Here is a 20,727-nt window from a genome sequence, read left to right on the forward strand (position 1 = left end):
ATAATATATGTATACTAGCGTATGTTTCACGTATTATCGCGGACAATATTTTTCATCCCCTCCTCTCCCTGCGTTTCATCCTTTTTTGTCTTTGGTACTGAATACATGCAAATAAATAACACTTTTATGGTTCAGTGCTCAATAATTTCCGTGATCTGGTAAACGAGAAAGAAATGGTTGGGCGTTGCATTTCACAAAATCTTATCTAATCTAGAGCCTAGGATGGAAGAAAAAACACACACAGAAAATGTCAATATTCTACGCCTGACAGTTTCGGAAATCTGACGAACGACAAAAAAACGTTTCAAGCACCCTTCCAACCCCAACACACGCACTCTTCCTTTAGGGGTGGCATTTCACAAAATCCTGCCTTATCTACAGTCTAGGAAGCAAGGAAAATATTTATACAAAATTTCAAGCTTCTACACCTAATAATCTCGGGGATCTACAAAACGGAAAAAAAAAAAAAAAAAAAAAAAAACTACTACTACTTCCCGCTTTAAAGGTCACATTTCACAAAACAAAATTTTATGCTGTACTCCTAATTGAAAAACATCAAGAAATCATCCAATTCCCACTACCTCCTCACTGTCCCTAATGGTCATGTTTTGCTTAAATCCATTTTATTTCAATCTAGGATGCAAGGAGAACCTTTGTACAAAATTTCTCAAAGTTTTACGTTAATAGTTTCGGTGATATCTTGATGAGTGAGTCAGTGGATTTACTCTTCTACATAGGTATAAATAAAAAATTAAATAAAATCTCTACAGTTTAACATCCCACGATTATTCCCTTTAGACTAAGAGAGATGAATGATTACGGCAAGTAAATGATGATGAAAGAATTGGTGGAATGATAAAGTGGGAGGAATCCGGAGTTCCTCAAGAAAACTCACGGACACAAAGTTGTCCACAGCAAACTTCAAATCGGATCAGGGATTTCACCCATCAGAGGTAAACACTGTACTACTAAGCCGCCATATTCCCTCTCTCCACATAGGCATATAGATTGTAGTACATTGAAACGCTAGCACACAATATCAAAGGAAGTAAACTAAAATTCTAAATTGCTTTCGCTAAATATTTCATCAGATAAGGACATACTATTTATTATCTTCTATTTTATATATATATATATATATATATATATATATATATATATATATATATATATATATATATAATAGAAGATAATAAATAGTAGTGTCAAGTATACACAACCTAAAAGTTTGAGTTTTTGCATCTCCTCCTACCTTTATTCCCCACTGAAAAACTTTAGTAAGACGAGTTAATATTTGGAAATAGAAAATATTTTAAGTGTTTTAAATTCGTCGAGTAGAAATCCATTTAGTTTCAGTTTAGCGTTATATTTTGCGGAAAAATTAGTATTTTGCATCCTGGGTATTATACTAACCTGCCAACCTCAATAGCACTACGAATAGTTTCAAACAAGTATGATATCAAAAATTACTCCCATAGGAATACTTGAGATTTTTGATTGTCCGTGTCTCGGGGTGCATCATGTCTATCAACAAACTTAATTTTTAACTTTTGATCCTCTTTATTCTGGCGAAAATTGATGGTGATCCATCAAATAATTGGTGAGATTTCCTCTCTTCCGGACGGACAATCGGACAGACAGAGTAAATAGGTAAAGAAGTTTTCGATTAACTAAATTCCTTAACATAATAATAATAATAATAATAATAATAATAATAATAATAATAATAATAATAATAATAATAATAATAATAATAATAATAATAATAATAATAATAATAATAAATACATATTACAAAAATGATTTGATTACCCCTACGTAACGAAGATAATTTAATTATGACATTCTGATATATTCTTTTATTATCATAATCTCAAACACCCTATTAAAATTAGAAACAATTTATTTTGGATTATTCCAGTCGAATTTAACATATGGCATTATATTTTGGGGAAATATATACAAAGCTAAAGTAATTTTTACAATACAGAAACGAATAATGAAAATGATGATAACTGCTAAGCCAAAAGATCATAGCAAACTAACATATATGAAATGAAACGAAATCTTTGAGTTTTACGTCCCACGGATATGCCGGTTAGGCTAAAGGAGACGGTGATGATGAGCAATGAATGAAATAGTGGAATGAAGAAAGTGGGAGGAAACGAGAGAACCCCGAGAAAACCCAAGCACACGGTGTTTGTCTACCACAAAGTTCAATTGGCGTGGGCTGGGATCGAACCCGGGACCCCAAGCAGCAGAGGTGAACGCTGTACCACTGAGCCACCGCGGCCCCAAAACTAATATTTAAAAAACTTCGTATACTTTCAGTACCCTGTTTGTATATCTTAAATTTACTGATATTTGTAAAGAGATAACTAGAGGATGTTCTTACGCAAGTAGAATAACAGTGTAATCATGATACAAGAAACAAACAAAACCTTTCTATTGTAGAACATACAACTGTATTATATGAAAAAGAGTGTAAATACGTGGATAAACATCCCAAAGATGTAAAGATTCAGGACTCTTACAATATTTTTAAAAAAATGATAAATAAGTAAAAAAAAAACTCCAAAAATATTTATCAGAACACTCCTTTTACTGGGTACAGGAATACATGAATTGCTAACAAAATTAAAATTTTACATATGTACAGTAAATCAATGTCTTTACTTGCTTGCAGCATTAGACATATATGCAAAGATTTCTACATACACTGCAAGTAATGTTACTTACTCTAACTTTAGATCCAAACAGCCAAAAGGAATAGAAGTCTGATGAAGACACAGTTATTATGTCGAAACTGTTACGTGATTGTGTGTGTTTTGTTACATATTATCACATAGCCTTGCTCAGTGTGTTGTTGTGTTATTGTGTCAAAACTATCCTTGTACTAAAAAAATAAAATGTACTACCTATATCCACTAAGCTGTACAATAAGATGCAGACTTACTTAAGGAACATTAAAACGGTATTGAGAATTGTTATTCAAATTTCTGTGTAACGAAAGGCATTACAATGTTAATGAATATTTAAATGATACTATGTACAGCTAATGTGCGAGGGATGATCAGAAAGTAAGGTTTCAAAGCTTGCAGTGAAACGTGTATATATTATTTCATACAACCAATACAGCCAACAGATAGTACATACATTAGATTGTTTTTCGACATAGTCTTCATATCGGTTGAGGCATTTGTTGCATCGTAAGATGAGTTTGAAGAGTCCCTCCTGGTAAAAATCGTGTCCTTGCATGTTCAGCTACGTGTCACGAAGTGTTTCACCTCCTCGTCTGAAGCGAAGCGACGCGACCTTGTAGATGCTCCTCCAAGTGCGAGAACAGGTGAAAGTCGCTTGGAGCGAGGTCCATTCTGTAGGGAGGGAGCTGGATCGGCCACTGCTTTCTTCGTCGGTGACGTTTTTCTCTACCAGTCGCAAACTTTCGATAACACTCTACGACATGCTGATGAGACATTACAGTCTCTTTCCGTAAACCTCTACCAGCTCGCAGTGAATTTCAGCCCCAGTTACATGTTTCGCGCACAGAAATCGAGTAACTGAACGTAGTTTTTCGCGAGACCAGTTTTTGCAAACGAGTTGCCATTTGTGTTTATTTACAACTAGCATCGTAGGTGGCTGAAACTGGGCAGAGTTGCAAATTCCAGGTACTTCTCACACTTCTCATTCCTCTGTAATAGACAAAACTCCATAAATATCGGCCTTTTAACCTCAGTTTTTGATCCTCCCTCGTAATACCAATGATATTCAAGTATCTCAATATTGTTTTAACAAAAGAGACACTGACCAAAGCTTAAAACTTTACTTTATTTTAAATTATAATTTGTAACTGTAACTATAATTATAATATATTATAGAAAACTTTGTTATAACAACATTTATATGTATGTCTGTATTTTCATTAATTTCGATAGGGTCTGAAGAAGGATATGCTAGATATCCGAAACAGTTACAAATTATAATTTAAAATAAAGTAAAGTTTTAAGCTTTGGTCAGTGTCTCTTTTGTTAAAACAATTAATACAAAGCCATGAATAGTCTTACTATCTCAATATTGTATGTCAATTCCTATTATATGTGCTTGTCTGTGACCGATTATATATTAAAATGGATGAATAAAGAATGGATGGATAAAATGAATTGCTCTTTGTCAAGGAAAACCCTCAAATGAGGAATTTTTTTTTTTTTTTTTTTTTTTTACCTCGTATTCACTGCTTTCATTAAGTTGTAGTGCCCACCTTTCCATGTACGGGGACTCGGTAACTAATATAGGCATTAGCTGGATAGCAACAATTTGATGCGAATGATTAATTATTCCTTGCATCGGCTTCACTACGTAAAAACTGGAAACAGAAAATATGAATAATTATCATAAAAATTTATTACTACTACATAAAAATACCAGTGAATGTGCATAGCCTCGAAACCAAATTAAGGCAATTAAGTGTTATTAAAAGGTAATTTATATCATAATGGTTCAACACTAAAGACTATACAACGGAAGATTCTACACCTCTACCACCACTTTCGAAAATTGAAAGTATGTCAGATTTGCAGTAGATCAAATTAGTGATAAGTAAGATAGTAATTATCATGGTTACATTTAAGTAAGAAATTATCCTTTCCTCATAATTTTACCTTCTTCTTTCTTTGTTCCACATTTCTATATAATTTTGACAAGAATAATTTCGGTTAATGTCTAAATTTGACGTACGAAGATAAAGGATGAGGCTCATTTCCCATATGCTATGTTCCCGGCAGATAATGCAATAAAACTTATATATGTTAAAGTATTACGTGAGTTAGTGTGTTAGTTTCCCATGTTTGTTTGGGCAAAGGTTGAACAGAGGCACGAATATTGAATTTGCAATTAACATTATCATCTATGGGAAAAGTACAAAAATAGACATAATTTTTCTTTTAAACCACAATTTGTGGATTTTTATTATATATTTCAATAGTACTTAGTAAGATCTTTAAAACAAGCAAATACTCGCTTTGAGAAAATGTGCCATTGCCGAGCTATAGTGAACAAAGAAATTACCCACATTCATTTTGATATATATGTTTCTCGATGAGTAGATTGACTTTTCCTGAAGCTACGTGTCATGAAAAGTTTTCGGCTAGCAGGATAGCGCACGTTTGACTGGGTGATACGTGGTCGACGCAACGACCAGCACTATTCTATCTGTCCCTTATCTTAATTCAAGTAGTTCTGACTTGCGTTATGATACTTGGTTAACACTGAAAAAATATGTGACGCTTGGTTACTAAACCAGAGATTATGAGGAAGAAAGGAGTGATTGTTAATGATTTAATTAAGAAATTAAACTGGAGAACGTGAAGGGGTCAGTCAGTTGCTGTCAATAAAATGGAACGGCATTGAATGAAGACTAAATTTTTAATACAATATGATGTATTCGATAATTAGAAAATGGTACACATATTCTCTTATATGTCTATCTGTATGCTCATTATTGAATGACGTAGAGACGAATTCCTTCACTTGGTATTTTATTGGACACAGAATGTTAAATACTGTGTTTAATAAAAGTCAGTTGGTTTACTGAAGTACATTCACAGCTACAATTACAATTATATGGGCGCATGAGAGGATCATTCAAATTAACAAGAAATTGGCTACTTACCAATGAATCCTCCCTTGGAAAGCCTAAATATTTTTTAAACGTGTAGGAACTCAAAGCTGGTTCCGTCCTCAGTGGCAAGGTGAAAAGGATTAAAACGGATAGGAGATAAAAGGTGTGAAACAAGGAATACATAAACCACTAAATAAATAAATGTAATGTAAAGAGTAAATCCTGAGATGAACGACCAGAGCAAAGTGCAATAGGAGTGAACTGAATCGAAGGAAGCGCGGTGTGTACATTCACAGCTCTTTCTTCACATATTTTACAATAGAATACGGATGTTCACAATTATTTTAAAGTGGATCTGTAGGAATGGGGAGGAATACCATGGTATGTTTAAAATAAAAACACTAATTAACTTATATGTTTATAATATTATAAAATCGAATTCAACATTTGTTCTAGATTTGAAATTAGTCTCAAAAATTAGGAGGAGCTAAGTACTTATTTTAGACATACTATAGTTGTGAGGTTAATAGGATTAACAAACCATCTCACATCAAATGTCATAAATATAACACAACTTGACAGCTAATATGCAATTAGAACTTACTGCTAATTCTGAAGATTTTTCTTTGGTTGCAAAATTATATTATTACGGTGTTAGGGGAATTGGGTTGTCATCCTAAAAGTCCTATCTCAGTAATGGACGAAAGACTGTCCGTATTGCAAATAAAAGGTCACATTTTTTTAAATGTAACATCAGAGGTGCCTCAGGGGAATATGTTAGGACCTTTACTCTTTCTTATCTATGTAAATGACTTCCCAAGTTTTCTATCTTACAAATCTGTTTTGTATGCTGACGACACAACACTTCTACGTTCAGATAAGACCGATTGTGAGTTAAAATTAAAAACAACGAAAAGTTAGAAATGTCATTCAACATGGTTAAAGTATAAAAAAACTTTATCTCAATAAATCTAAGATAGAAACCATTCATTTTTATCTTGGTATTCATGCGACTGGTGAAGATATGTGCCATTCCGTAAAACTTCTGAGAATCTATCTAGACCCAAAGCTAAACTGAAATGTACATTCTGAAAAATATATGTAAAAGTATATTGTTTCTAATTTGCAAACTAAGGACAATAGTCACTGAAACCGTGCTTCGTACAGCATATTATGACTTTTTTCATTGTCATTTACAATACGGTATATTATTATGGGGTAATTCATCGGGTGCTCAAAATGTCTTCATGTGAAAAAAAAAAAAAAAAACTATAAGAGCAATAAAAGATTGCCAGATACTGTATCATGTAGACCATTTTTTAAGAAAATACAGATCATGACAGTTCCTTGTTTGTACATTTATAGATGCCTTATGCACTTTACAGAAAATCAGGATGGTATTGGTTATCACAATAATATTCACTCATATAATACAAGACGTAAATATGATTTAAATTCTAAATACAACCCACAGGTTATTCTAAATACAACCCAAAGAAATTATAAATATATTGGCATGAAACTGTATAATGTATTACCAATACTTAATCTCCGGATGTGTATTGTCAAATTCGAAAAGCGTTATAAAACATTTCTTTTAAATAATGCTATTTATAGTATATATATTAATGAAAGAGAAACCAACCGATTTTCTTAACACACCATATCCTCTATAGATGTGAATTCAATACCATACAAAGAGTGAAAAAGTAAGCGACTTGACCGAGACTCGAACTCGGGATCTCCTGTATACCTTGCCGATGCGTTAATCACTACGCTCCCCAGTCCGCTTCCTAGCGCAGCCACTCACTCACTCACTCTCGAAGTCGGTACTCTTTACTCGCACCACATGGGTTATACCATAGACTCCCTGCTGTGCTTGGACAATCCCTGTGTTCATATATTGAACACTTATGACGGTTATAATTTCATATAAATATGAATAAAAGAGGAAACAACCGATTTTAATACACCATATCCTCTATAGATGTGAATTCTGTAATGCACAAAGAGTGAAAAAGTGACTGATCAGACCAGGACTCGAACCCGGGTCCGGCGGCATACCGTGTTGATGTGTTAACCACTACGCCACCCAGTCTGCTTATCAGAGCAGCCACTCTCTCTCTCACTCTAGAGATCGGTGCTTTCCACTCGGTCGAAGGTCCCGGATACGAATCCCGGTCAAGTCAGTCACTTTTTTTCACTTTTTGTACGTTATTTATAGTAATGATGAATTTGAAGAAAAGTGTAAATTATAAGAAGTAATCTGATTTTTGTATATTATTGACGCTTTGTATTGCAACATTCGTTGTTTAATGACCACAAAAAATATTCAATTCTATTCTATGTCATATTTTTCGCATATTTTACAAGCAAAAATATAATACTAGCCTGATTTCTAATATTTAATTATAGTTTTGTGCTAATTCTGAATATCACTGGTCAACAAATTTTCACTTTTTAATTTTTACAGAAACGAAAGTAGCCAATCTTTATAGATTTCGAGGCGCTGAACACGAATATCACACTTAAAATTAGCTGGTTGCTCAGGGTTGTCAGTAAATGTGGAATGTCTTTCACATTTATTTTTTTAGGTTTTACTCAGGAACGTATAATTACGTCCCTATTTATGGTTGCGGAATGTGTTATACCTCTTTCTATTCGTCGATGACCGTACTTTTTGAAAATTTAACAATCGTTCCGGTAGCCGGTACCATTGGGAAATTATATATCCATATATTCGAAAATATCCCTTTTTTAAGAGGAAAATCCGATTTTTTAAATTTTTTAGTGGCAACCCTGCAATAGTAAAATTATAATTTATATTTGAAAAGTAACCTGTCAATATTGGAAATGTTTTCTGCAAATGTCGTCATGATCGAAGCGAGCCGAACTGTGAAAAAAAATATTATCCCTTCTACCGAAATGCCGAAATTTTAAATACCTTTACAACATGTACATTAAAAATGTAATATTGACTTCCGTATGCCGAACAGAACTATAGGACAATACATTCAGACAATGTAACTATCATTTCGGTAGTCTGTACTGGGGTGGGGGATTTTATGTACTGAAATATTGCACGAAAAATTCCCTTTCTGCAAAATTCCGACTTTTTTCTTCCTACAGCTGGCAATCCTGCAATAAATAACTGGAAAGAATGCTGGAAAAGTTATTCTAAGACTGGTAACATTATGTGCCATCAAGAAGACCGAACTGAGAATAAATATTATCCTTTGAACTGAAATACCGCAAATTTCCCCTGTCTACTACATTTTTGGCCAAAAAAATAAATTGGTCCTCGGACCTTCATTATTGCTGCACAAAAGTAAATTGTACACATATATGTCATATTTTTCATATTTTAATGGAAGACGAATATAAAATTTAAGAATGTAAAATAAAAGTAAAGTTAAACCTTTCAGATGGTGGTATAAATTTGAAAGTCAATGGCAGATGTCCAAACTGTTGTATCAGAAGAGTCGTGTATCGTGGACTCTGAGGCGTACATGCTGGCAGAACTACATTAATGGAAGAGACTCGGTAATTTGGTATCCATGGATGGCATTCTGGTTGGAAACTATTTCCTAAAACAAGAGAAAGCATATCATTAACTCGTATTACCTATTTTAGCGTCTCAAAATTTACTTTCAAAGACAATGGATTGACATGATGTGACGTCAAATCCTCCTCTTTACTATGGGGGATTGCCATTTTATATTCTAAATAACACGAATGACTGCCTTAAATATAAAACAAAAATGCTGCTGTGTTAATTTCCGGATTCCAAACATTAGAGTAAGAGAATTACTTAGATTTTTAAAAAATATTTTCAATAAATGAAACTGAAAAAAAAATATAGGAAAAGCAATTAGGTAAATGATGTGTTAAATACTACTATATGTATGCGATAAGTATTTTATGAGAAATGAGTGAGCTCTGTGAAATGTTCTCTCTGACATCGTACATTTTATGTATTGAGACATTTTGAGGTTATATTAAATTTTAAACCTTACTCACCTTGTACATCGTCGGATATTAAATTTAAATATCGTATATCATATACTACAATATCATATCATATCTTATATAATATGATATCATATCTTATATAATATAATATCATATAATAAAACATCATATCATGTAGTACAATATCATATCATATAGTAAAACCTCGTATCATATAGTATAATATCATATAATATAGTAAAATATCATATCATATACTACAATATCATATCGTATAGTAAAATATGACATCGTATAGTAAAATATATCATATAGTAACATACCATATCATATATGGGTATCACATTTAATATTACAAACATGAACAGAATTACTGTTTAACAATTGTTTAAAATATGATTCATAGTTGATGTTTTCTTGTTGAATTGTCAGTATATCTATTTTTATAAGGAAATATCCAATGTATGTCCAACGATAAGAAGTCGATCCAGATTAAAATTTCCAGTACACACAGTTTTTTAAAAAAATTTGAAGCCAATATAATTAAATTACATTTCTATATTGTAAAAGATTTGCGTAAGAAACGTAAACGTGCCAATAGAATTATGCTTGGATTAATAGTTAATAATATATATATATATTTTTAAATCGTACATCTGTATTATTTTCTTTGTGCCGACAGCTAATCAATATGCACGTTAGAAAGTTTATATTGAATATAATTGCTAGTCCTTATGGTGGGTTACATAATAATGTGTTAATTATGCAATTTCTATCTCATCACTTTACTTGCATTTGTGACATCTGTAGAATAAGCTGCTTACACGTTACCTCTTACTTTTTGAATCTCTAGATTTTATTCCACCCGAAGTTTCCTAAATAATAGGCCCATACTCTTAGTCTGTAGCTTTCCCCCAACTTTATTTTGTCTTCAAAATATTGTACAATTGTGAATGTTTGCAGCCTTGTTCTTGTTTCTGATAGACATAACAATGCGCCTTTTGCTTCACACGATTTTGTATAGAAAAAATATAGCAATTATCATGGTAACAGCGAGGAAATGACGACATCACTATTCAGCCTCTTACCCACTTGCTCAGAAATTGTTAATGGTTCCTCGTCAGAGCTATAGTTTGTTAAAATCGACCAATCCATTGCTTCGTCATTATAGCATGATATCGTGAAAGATGAGAATATGATGAAAGTTAAATGTAACTTGAAACAACAGCTATTGAAAGAGGATCTTGAAAATAGCCAGATTTAATTCTTTAGTGATATACAGTATATTCACGGCTATAAGTCGTAATGTGAAGCAAATAGGTCTATCTAAAAAATACACACTATGGGCTATAAAGCATGAAAGGGAACAGAAGTCCATCAAAATTGTGCATTCCTAGCTAAAACTCATAAAGAGGAAAAAAAAGGTTATCCCAAAAATAAGGATCCTGTCAGAATTAGAGTCATCATTAGAGTCATCATTCTGCCTTTATTGGCACGTCACTTACCGCAACTGAGAAGCTTCCATGCTCCACGGTCTTCCGATAACCTCTTCGTTTCCGCGTATGACTTTACTGTTTTGATATCGTCCATTAATTGTAGTTTCCTTTGCTCTTTTTCTCTCTTTCCTGCCTCCATACCTTCTAGCACGTCCCTCATGATACAGTTCTTCCTTAGCCAATGTCCCAACTACTTTCTCTTCCTCTTCTTAATAATGTCTAAAATTGTTCTCTTCTCCCCCATTTTTAAGATTTTCTCATTCGTTTTCCGCTCGACCCAGATAATTCTGTCCATTCTTCTCCACACCCACATCTCGAAAGCTTTCAGTCGTTTTTCATCATTTTTGAGCAATGTTCACGTTTCTGACCCATATAGAACAATACTTCACACGAAACATTTTATGGGTCTTTTTCTCAACTCTATATTCAAGGTCCCACGAAATAGTGATTTCTTCCTCCTAAAGGCTTCTTTCACCATTTCTATCCTTGCTTTTATTTCACGTTCACACTTCATATCATTTACCCATGTATCGAAAATTAATCACCTGTTCTATTTTCTCCCCTCCTACTTCTATATTTGACACCGACCGCTTCCTTCCAATCACCATAGATTTTGTCTTTCTAACATTTATTTTCATCCCATATTCTTTACAGCCCTTATTTAAATTTTCTAACATCTTATTGATTTTCTCTTCAGATTCCACCGCAAGCGTCATATCATCTGCAAACCGTATACGAGGGGGTGACTGAAAAGTTTTGAGCCTAACATAGAAAATGAGAATCTAGAATAGAATAATTATATGTATTAGAATAGTACAACCTTTGGTATTAACGTGTATCAAGCTCTTGGTTCTAAGTAATTTGTTTTGTCTTTTACAGGCCCTTGAAGTGAGTGAGATGGCATAAGTTGGGAAAATATCAAGTATCTGCAATTAAAAGGAATGTCAGCGTCTGAGATCCACCAGGATATGGTCAATACCGTAGGTGAATCTGCGCCGTCATATGCCACCATCAAAAGATGTGTGCAGGAATTGAAGCGTGGTAGGCAGAGTGTTGAAAATAAGCCGAGATCTGGGAGACCGTCATGTGCTACCACCACAGAAAACATTGATCTGGTACTTGATATGACCATGGAAGATCGCCGATTGTCAACTCGACAGATAGCAGACAGGCTGGGCATACCAGGAGCGAGATCATATTCTGAAGAATGAGCTTGGTTTATCAAAATTTCTGCTCGATGAGTCCCACGTCTTCTGACGTCTTCTGGCTCCCACTCGGTACCTCCTATTCGTGGACAATTTGAAACTGTTAGAACGTGATGTGGGCGATTTTCTCTGTCGATTCATAACTATGGATGAGTGTTGGGTACACCATTACCAGCCAGAAACAAAACAACAATCCAAACAATGGAAGCACCCCTCCTCCCCTGCCCCAAAGAAGGAAAAGGTGATCCCCTCCGCTGGCAAAGTGATAGTCTGTGTTTTTTTGGATTCCCAAGGTGTGATATTCTTTGATTACCTGCAAAAGGGCCATACCCTCACAGGACAATACTATAGTGACCTTTTGAAGAAACTTCGAATGCAAATTCAAGAAAAAAGGCCACAAATGATGTCCAGAGTCGTTCTCTACCATAATAACAATGCTCCCGGCCACACATCAGCAGTTGCCATGGCTACTATTCACGAATGCGGCTTTGAACTTGATCCTCATCCACTCTATTCTTCAGATCTGGCCCTCTCAGACGTCAAGTTGTTCCCTAATACAAAAAAAGGTTCTAGCAGGACGACGTTTTGCAAGCGATAATGACGTCATGACAGCCGTGGAGGCGTTTCTGTGGTCACACCCTAAGGAATATTTTTCTACTGGGCTAAGAGCATTGCATTACAGTTGGAGGAAGTGTGTTGCTGTCCAAGGGGATTATGTTGAAAAATAAAAGTATTACCAAATATGTACTTCTAATAGTTTCCTTTAGGCTCAAAACTTTTCGGTCTCCCCTCGTACACCTAATCATTCTACCTCCTACTAAAATACCGTCTTAATTATGTAGGCTCTTTTTCACTATCTCTTTTAGATAGATATAAAATAATGTTAGCGAGAGACAACATCACTGTCGAACTCTCCCTTCAATTGAACTCTCCTCTGTAATTTCCTCCCCTATTCTAACCCTCACTTGTTGGTTCATATATAGTTTCTTATGATCCTTCGATCTTTCCATTCCAACCCAACCTTCTTTAGAACTTCCAACAACAATTCCCAATTCACGCAGTCAAAAGCCTTTTCTAGATCAATAAATACCACACACATTTCTTTCCCTTTTTCTATTAACCTTTCACCGATCACTCTTAATACTCCATTTGCATCTCTTGTGCCCTTACTTCTCCTGAACCCGAACTGTTTCTCCTAAACTTTTTCATTTTTTTCTTACATATAACTTTCTGTTCAAAATTCGAAGCAAATTTTTTCATGAGATATGAGACTAATAGTTCTATAACCCGCACATATCTTTGGGTCGGTTAACCCGCACGATTTCTTATCCATCGGTATTATGATCGTAGTTAGGAAATTGTTTGGCCATTCTCCTGTTTCATACATTTCATTGTAGAGTAGGAACAATTCTTTCTTTCCCTTGTCTCCCATATTCTTAGTAAATTCGTCTGGTATATTTATCTATCCCGGTTAACTTTCCATTTCTAATCTCGGATACAGCTTTTTCAAACTCATCCCGAAGAATCCTAAACCCTTTATCATCCTCGCCTACTTCATTTTCTACTTCAACATCTAGGCTACATGGTCTATCCCTGCCCCCATATAAGTCCTCAACATATTCTTTCCATCTTCCTCAGACTTCTCTTCTCTCGCAGACTATCTTCTCATTCTTATTTTCTACTTCAACATCTAGAACACATGGTCTATCCTTGCTCTCGTATAAGCCCTCAACATATTCTTTCCATCTTCCTCAGACTTCTCTTCTCTCGCTGACTATCTTCTCATTCTTATTTTCTACTTCAACATCTAGACTTCATGGTCTATCCCTACTCTCATATAAGTCCTCAACATATTCTTTCCATCTTCCTCAGACTTCTCTTCTCTCGCTGACTATCTTCTCATTCTTATTTTCTACTTCAACATCTAGACTTCATGGTCTATCCCTACTCTCATATAAGTCCTCAACATATTCTTTCCATCTTCCTCAGACTTCTCTTCTCTCGCTGACTATCTTCTCATTCTTATTTTCTACTTCAACATCTAGACTTCATGGTCTATCCCTACTCTCATATAAGTCCTCAACATATTCTTTCCATCTTCCTCAGACTTCTCTTCTCTCGCTGACTACCTTCTCATTCTTATTTTCTACTTCAACATCTAGACTTCATGGTCTATCCCTACTCTCATATAAGTCCTCAACATATTCTTTCCATCTTCCTCAGACTTCTCTTCTCTCGCTGACTATCTTCTCATTCTTATTTTCTACTTCAACATCTAGACTTCATGGTCTATCCCTACTCTCATATAAGTCCTCAACATATTCTTTCCATCTTCCTCAGACTTCTCTTCTCTCGCTGACTACCTTCTCATTCTTATTTTCTACTTCAACATCTAGACTTCATGGTCTATCCCTACTCTCATATAAGTCCTCAACATATTCTTTCCATCTTCCTCAGACTTCTCTTCTCTCGCTGACTATCTTCTCATTCTTATTTTCTACTTCAACATCTAGACCACATGGTCTATCCCTGCTCTCATATAAACCCTCAACATATTCTTTCCATCTTCCTCAGACTTCTCTTCTCTCGCTGACTATCTTCTCATTCTTATTTTCTACTTCAACATCTAGACTTCATGGTCTATCTCTGCTCTCATATAAACCCTCAACATATTCTTTCCATCTTCCTCAGACTTCTCTTCTCTCGCTGACTATCTTCTCATTCTTATTTTCTACTTCAACATCTAGACCACATGGTCTATCTCTGCTCTCATATAAGCTCTCAACATATTCTTTCCATCTTCCTCAGACTTCTCTTCTCTCGCTGACTATCTTCTCATTCTTATTTTCTACTTCAACATCTAGACCACATGGTCTATCCCTGCTCTCATATAAACCCTCAACATATTCTTTCCATCTTCCTCAGACTTCTCTTCTCTCGCTGACTATCTTCTCATTCTTATTTTCTATTTCAACATCTAGACCACATGGTCTATCTCTGCTCTCATATAAACCCTCAACATATTCTTTCCATCTTCCTCAGACTTCTCTTCTCTCGCTGACTATCTTCTCCTTCTTATTTTCTACTTCAACATCTAGACCACATGGTCTATCCCTGCTCTCATATAAACCCTCAACATATTCTTTCCATCTTCCTCAGACTTCTCTTCTCTCGCTGACTATCTTCTCATTCTTATTTTCTACTTCAACATCTAGACCACATGGTCTATCTCTGCTCTCATATAAGCCCTCAACATATTCTTTCCATCTTCCTCAGACTTCTCTTCTCTCGCTGACTACCTTCTCATTCTTATTTTCTACTTCAACATCTAGACCACATGGTCTATCCATACTCTCATATAAGCCCTCAACATATTCTTTCCATCTTCCTCAGACTTCTCTTCTCTCGCTGACTACCTTCTCATTCTTATTTTCTACTTCAACATCTAGACCACATGGTCTATCCCTGCTCTCATATAAACCCTCAACATATTCTTTCCATCTTCCTCAGACTTCTCTTCTCTCGCTGACTATCTTCTCATTCTTATTTTCTACTTCAACATCTAGACCACATGGTCTATCTCTGCTCTCATATAAACCCTCAACATATTCTTTCCATCTTCCTCAGACTTCTCTTCTCTCGCTGACTACCTTCTCATTTTTATTTTCTACTTCAACATCTAGACTTCATGGTCTATCCCTGCTCTCATATAAGTCCTCAACATATTCTTTCCATCTTCCTCAGACTTCTCTTCTCTCGCTGACTATCTTCTCATTCTTATTTTCTACTTCAACATCTAGACCACATGGTCTATCCCTGCTCTCATATAAAACTCAACATATTCTTTCCATCTTCCTCAGACTTCTCTTCTCTCGCTGACTACCTTCTCATTCTTATTTTCTACTTCAACATCTAGACCACATGGTCTATCCCTGCTCTCATATAAACCCTCAACATATTCTTTCCATCTTCCTCAGACTTCTCTTCTCTCGCTGACTATCTTCTCATTCTTATTTTCTACTTCAACATCTAGACTTCATGGTCTATCCCTACTCTCATATAAGTCCTCAACATATTCTTTCCATCTTCCTCAGACTTCTCTTCTCTCGCTGACTATCTTCTCATTCTTATTTTCTACTTCAACATCTAGACCACATGGTCTATCCCTGCTCTCATATAAACCCTCAACATATTCTTTCCATCTTCCTCAGACTTCTCTTCTCTCGCTGACTATCTTCTCATTCTTATTTTCTACTTCAACATCTAGACCACATGGTCTATCCCTACTCTCATATAAGTCCTCAACATATTCTTTCCATCTTCCTCAGACTTCTCTTCTCTCGCTGACTATCTTCTCATTCTTATTTTCTACTTCAACATCTAGACCACATGGTCTATCCCTACTCTCATATAAGTCCTCAACATATTCTTTCCATCTTCCTCAGACTTCTCTTCTCTCGCTGACTCTCTTCTCATTCTTATTTTCTACTTCAACATCTAGACCACATGGTCTATCCCTGCTCTCATATAAACCCTCAACATATTCTTTCCATCTTCCTCAGACGTCTTTTCTCTCGCTGACTACCTTCTCATTCTTATTTTCTACTTCAACATCTAGACCACATGGTCTATCCCTACTCTCATATAAGTCCTCAACATATTCTTTCCATCTTCCTCAGACTTCTCTTCTCTCGCTGACTATCTTCTCATTCTTATTTTCTACTTCAACATCTAGACCACATGGTCTATCCCTACTCTCATATAAGTCCTCAACATATTCTTTCCATCTTCCTCAGACTTCTCTTCTCTCGCTGACTACCTTCTCATTCTTATTTTCTACTTCAACATCTAGACCACATGGTCTATCCCTAGTCTCATATAAGTCCTCAACATATTCTTTCCATCTTCCTCAGACTTCTCTTCTCTCGCTGACTACCTTCTCATTCTTATTTTCTACTTCAACATCTAGACCACATGGTTTATCCCTACTCTCATATAAGTCCTCAACATATTCTTTCCATCTTCCTCAGACTTCTCTTCTCTCGCTGACTACCTTCTCATTCTTATTTTCTACTTCAACATCTAGACTTAATGGTCTTCCCTACTCTCATATAAGTCCTCAACATATTCTTTCCATCTTCCTCAGACTTCTCTTCTCTCGCTGACTATCTTCTCATTCTTATTTTGTACTTCAACATCTAGACCACATGGTCTATCCCTGCTCTCATATAAACCCTCAACATATTCTTTCCATCTTCCTCCGACTTCTCTTCTCTCGCTGACTATCTTCTCATTCTTATTTTCTACTTCAAATATCTAGACCACATGGTCTATCTCTGCTCTCATATAAGCCCTCAACATATTCTTTCCATCTTCCTCAGACTTCTCTTCTCTCGCTGAGTATCTTCTCATTCTTATTTTCTACTTCAAGATCTAGGCCACATGGTCTATCCCTACTCTCATATAAGTCCTCAACATATTCTTTCCATCTTCCTCAGACTTCTCTTCTCTCGCTGACTATCTTCTCATTCTTATTTTCTACTTCAACTTCTAGGCCACATGGTCTATCCCTGCTCTCATATAAACCCTCAATATATTCTTTCCATCTTCCTCAGACTTCTCTTCTCTCGCTGACTACTTTCTCATTCTTATTTTCTACTTCAACATCTAGGCCACATGGTCTATCCCTACTCTCATATAAACCCTCAACATATTCTTTCCATCTTCCTCAGACTTCTCTTCTCTCGCTGACTACCTTCTCATTCTTATTTTCTACTTCAACATCTAGACCACATGGTCTATCCCTACTCTCATATAAACCCTCAACATATTCTTTCCATCTTCCTCAGACTTCTCTTCTCTCGCTGACTATCTTCTCATTCTTATTTTCTACTTCAACATCTAGACCACATGGTCTATCCCTACTCTCATATAAACCCTCAACATATTCTTTCCATCTTCCTCAGACTTCTCTTCTCTCGCTGACTACCTTCTCATTCTTATTTTCTACTTCAACATCTAGACCACATGGTCTATCCCTACTCTCATATAAGTCCTCAACATATTCTTTCCATCTTCCTCAGACTTCTCTTCTCTCGCTGACTATCTTCTCATTCTTATTTTCTACTTCAACATCTAGGCCACATGGTCTATCCCTACTCTCATATAAACCCTCAACATATTCTTTCCATCTTCCTCAGACTTCTCTTCTCTCGCTGACTATCTTCTCATTCTTATTTTCTACTTCAACATCTAGACCACATGGTCTATCCCTACTCTCATATAAGTCCTCAACATATTCTTTCCATCTTCCTCAGACTTCTCTTCTCTCGCTGACTATCTTCTCATTCTTATTTTCTACTTCAACATCTAGACCACATGGTCTATCCCTACTCTCATATAAACCCTCAACATATTCTTTCCATCTTCCTCAGACTTCTCTTCCCTTGCTGACTACCTTCTCATTCTTATTTTCTACTTCAACATCTAGACCACATGGTCTATCCCTACTCTCATATAAGTCCTCAACATATTCTTTCCATCTTCCTCAGACTTCTCTTCCCTCGCTGACTATCTTCTCATTCTTATTTTCTACTTCAACATCTAGACTTCATGGTCTATCCCTACTCTCATATAAACCCTCAATATATTCTTTCCATCTTCCTCAGACTTCTCTTCTCTCGCTGACTACTTTCTCATTCTTATTTTCTACTTCAACATGTAGACCACATGGTCTATCCCTACTCTCATATAAACCCTCAACATATTCTTTCCATCTTCCTCAGACTTCTCTTCTCTCGCTGACTACCTTCTCATTCTTATTTTCTACTTCAACATCTAGACCACATGGTCTATCCCTACTCTCATATAAACCCTCAACATATTCTTTCCATCTTCCTCAGACTTCTCTTCTCTCGCTGACTATCTTCTCATTCTTATTTTCTACTTCAACATCTAGACCACATGGTCTATCCCTACTCTCATATAAACCCTCAACATATTCTTTCCATCTTCCTCAGACTTCTCTTCTCTCGCTGACTACCTTCTCATTCTTATTTTCTACTTCAACATCTAGACCACATGGTCTATCCCTACTCTCATATAAGTCCTCAACATATTCTTTCCATCTTCCTCAGACTTCTCTTCTCTCGCTGACTATCTTCTCATTCTTATTTTCTACTTCAACATCTAGGCCACATGGTCTATCCCTACTCTCATATAAACCCTCAACATATTCTTTCCATCTTCCTCAGACTTCTCTTCTCTCGCTGACTATCTTCTCATTCTTATTTTCTACTTCAACATCTAGACTTCATGGTCTATCCCTACTCTCATATAAGTCCTCAACATATTCTTTCCATCTTCCTCAGACTTCTCTTCTCTCGCTGACTATCTTCTCATTCTTATTTTCTACTTCAACATCTAGACCACATGGTCTATCCCTACTCTCATATAAACCCTCAACATATTCTTTCCATCTTCCTCAGACTTCTCTTCCCTTGCTGACTACCTTCTCATTCTTATTTTCTACTTCAACATCTAGACCACATGGTCTATCCCTACTCTCATATAAGTCCTCAACATATTCTTTCCATCTTCCTCAGACTTCTCTTCCCTCGCTGACTATCTTCTCATTCTTATTTTCTACTTCAACATCTAGACTTCATGGTCTATCCCTACTCTCATATAAGTCCTCAACATATTCTTTCCATCTTCCTCAGACTTCTCTTCTCTCGCTGACTACCTTCTCATTCTTATTTTCTACTTCAACATGTAGACCACATGGTCTATCCCTACTCTCATATAAGTCCTCAACATATTCTTTCCATCTTCCTCAGACTTCTCTTCCCTCGCTGACTATCTTCTCATTCTTATTTTCTACTTCAACATCTAGACTTCATGGTCTATCCCTACTCTCATATAAGTCCTCAACATATTCTTTCCATCTTCCTCAGACTTCTCTTCCCTCGCTGACTATCTTCTCATTCTTATTTTCTACTTCAACATCTAGACTTCATGGTCTATCCCTACTCTCATATAAGTCCTCAACATATTCTTTCCATCTTCCTCAGACTTCTCTTCTCTCGCTGACTATCTTCTCATTCTTATTTTCTACTTCAACATCTAGACTTCATGGTCTATCCCTACTCTCATATAAGTCCTCATCATATTCTTTCCATCTTCCTCAGACTTCTCTTCTCTCGCTGACTATCTTCTCATTCTTATTTTCTACTTCAACATCTAGACCACATGGTCTATCTCTGCTCTCATATAAGTCCTCAACATATTCTTTCCATCTTCCTCAGACTTCTCTTCTCTCGCTGACTACCTTCTCATTCTTATTTTCTACTTCAACATCTAGACCACATGGTCTATCCCTACTCTCATATAAGTCCTCAACATATTCTTTCCATCTTCCTCAGACTTCTCTTCTCTC

General features: G+C 35.7%; 1 protein-coding gene across 1 annotated transcript in view; it reads right to left on the bottom strand.

Moving 5' to 3' along the window:
* LOC145674871 (cilia- and flagella-associated protein 65-like) overlaps positions 1–20,727 on the bottom strand; it is an 84,198-nt gene that overhangs the window by 40,962 nt on the left and 22,509 nt on the right. The window contains exons 7-8 of the mRNA XM_081745114.1: positions 9,036–9,204; positions 4,222–4,363 (exon numbers count right to left, since the gene is read on the bottom strand). Of these exons, the coding sequence (XP_081601240.1) occupies positions 4,222–4,363; positions 9,036–9,204 (311 nt within the window). The remainder of the gene's footprint in view (positions 1–4,221; positions 4,364–9,035; positions 9,205–20,727) is intronic.

This window comes from Thermobia domestica, chromosome 18 (genome assembly GCF_964235325.1).
Source record: "Thermobia domestica chromosome 18, izTheDome1.hap1.1, whole genome shotgun sequence".
Classification (NCBI taxonomy): Eukaryota; Metazoa; Arthropoda; class Insecta; order Zygentoma; family Lepismatidae; genus Thermobia; species Thermobia domestica.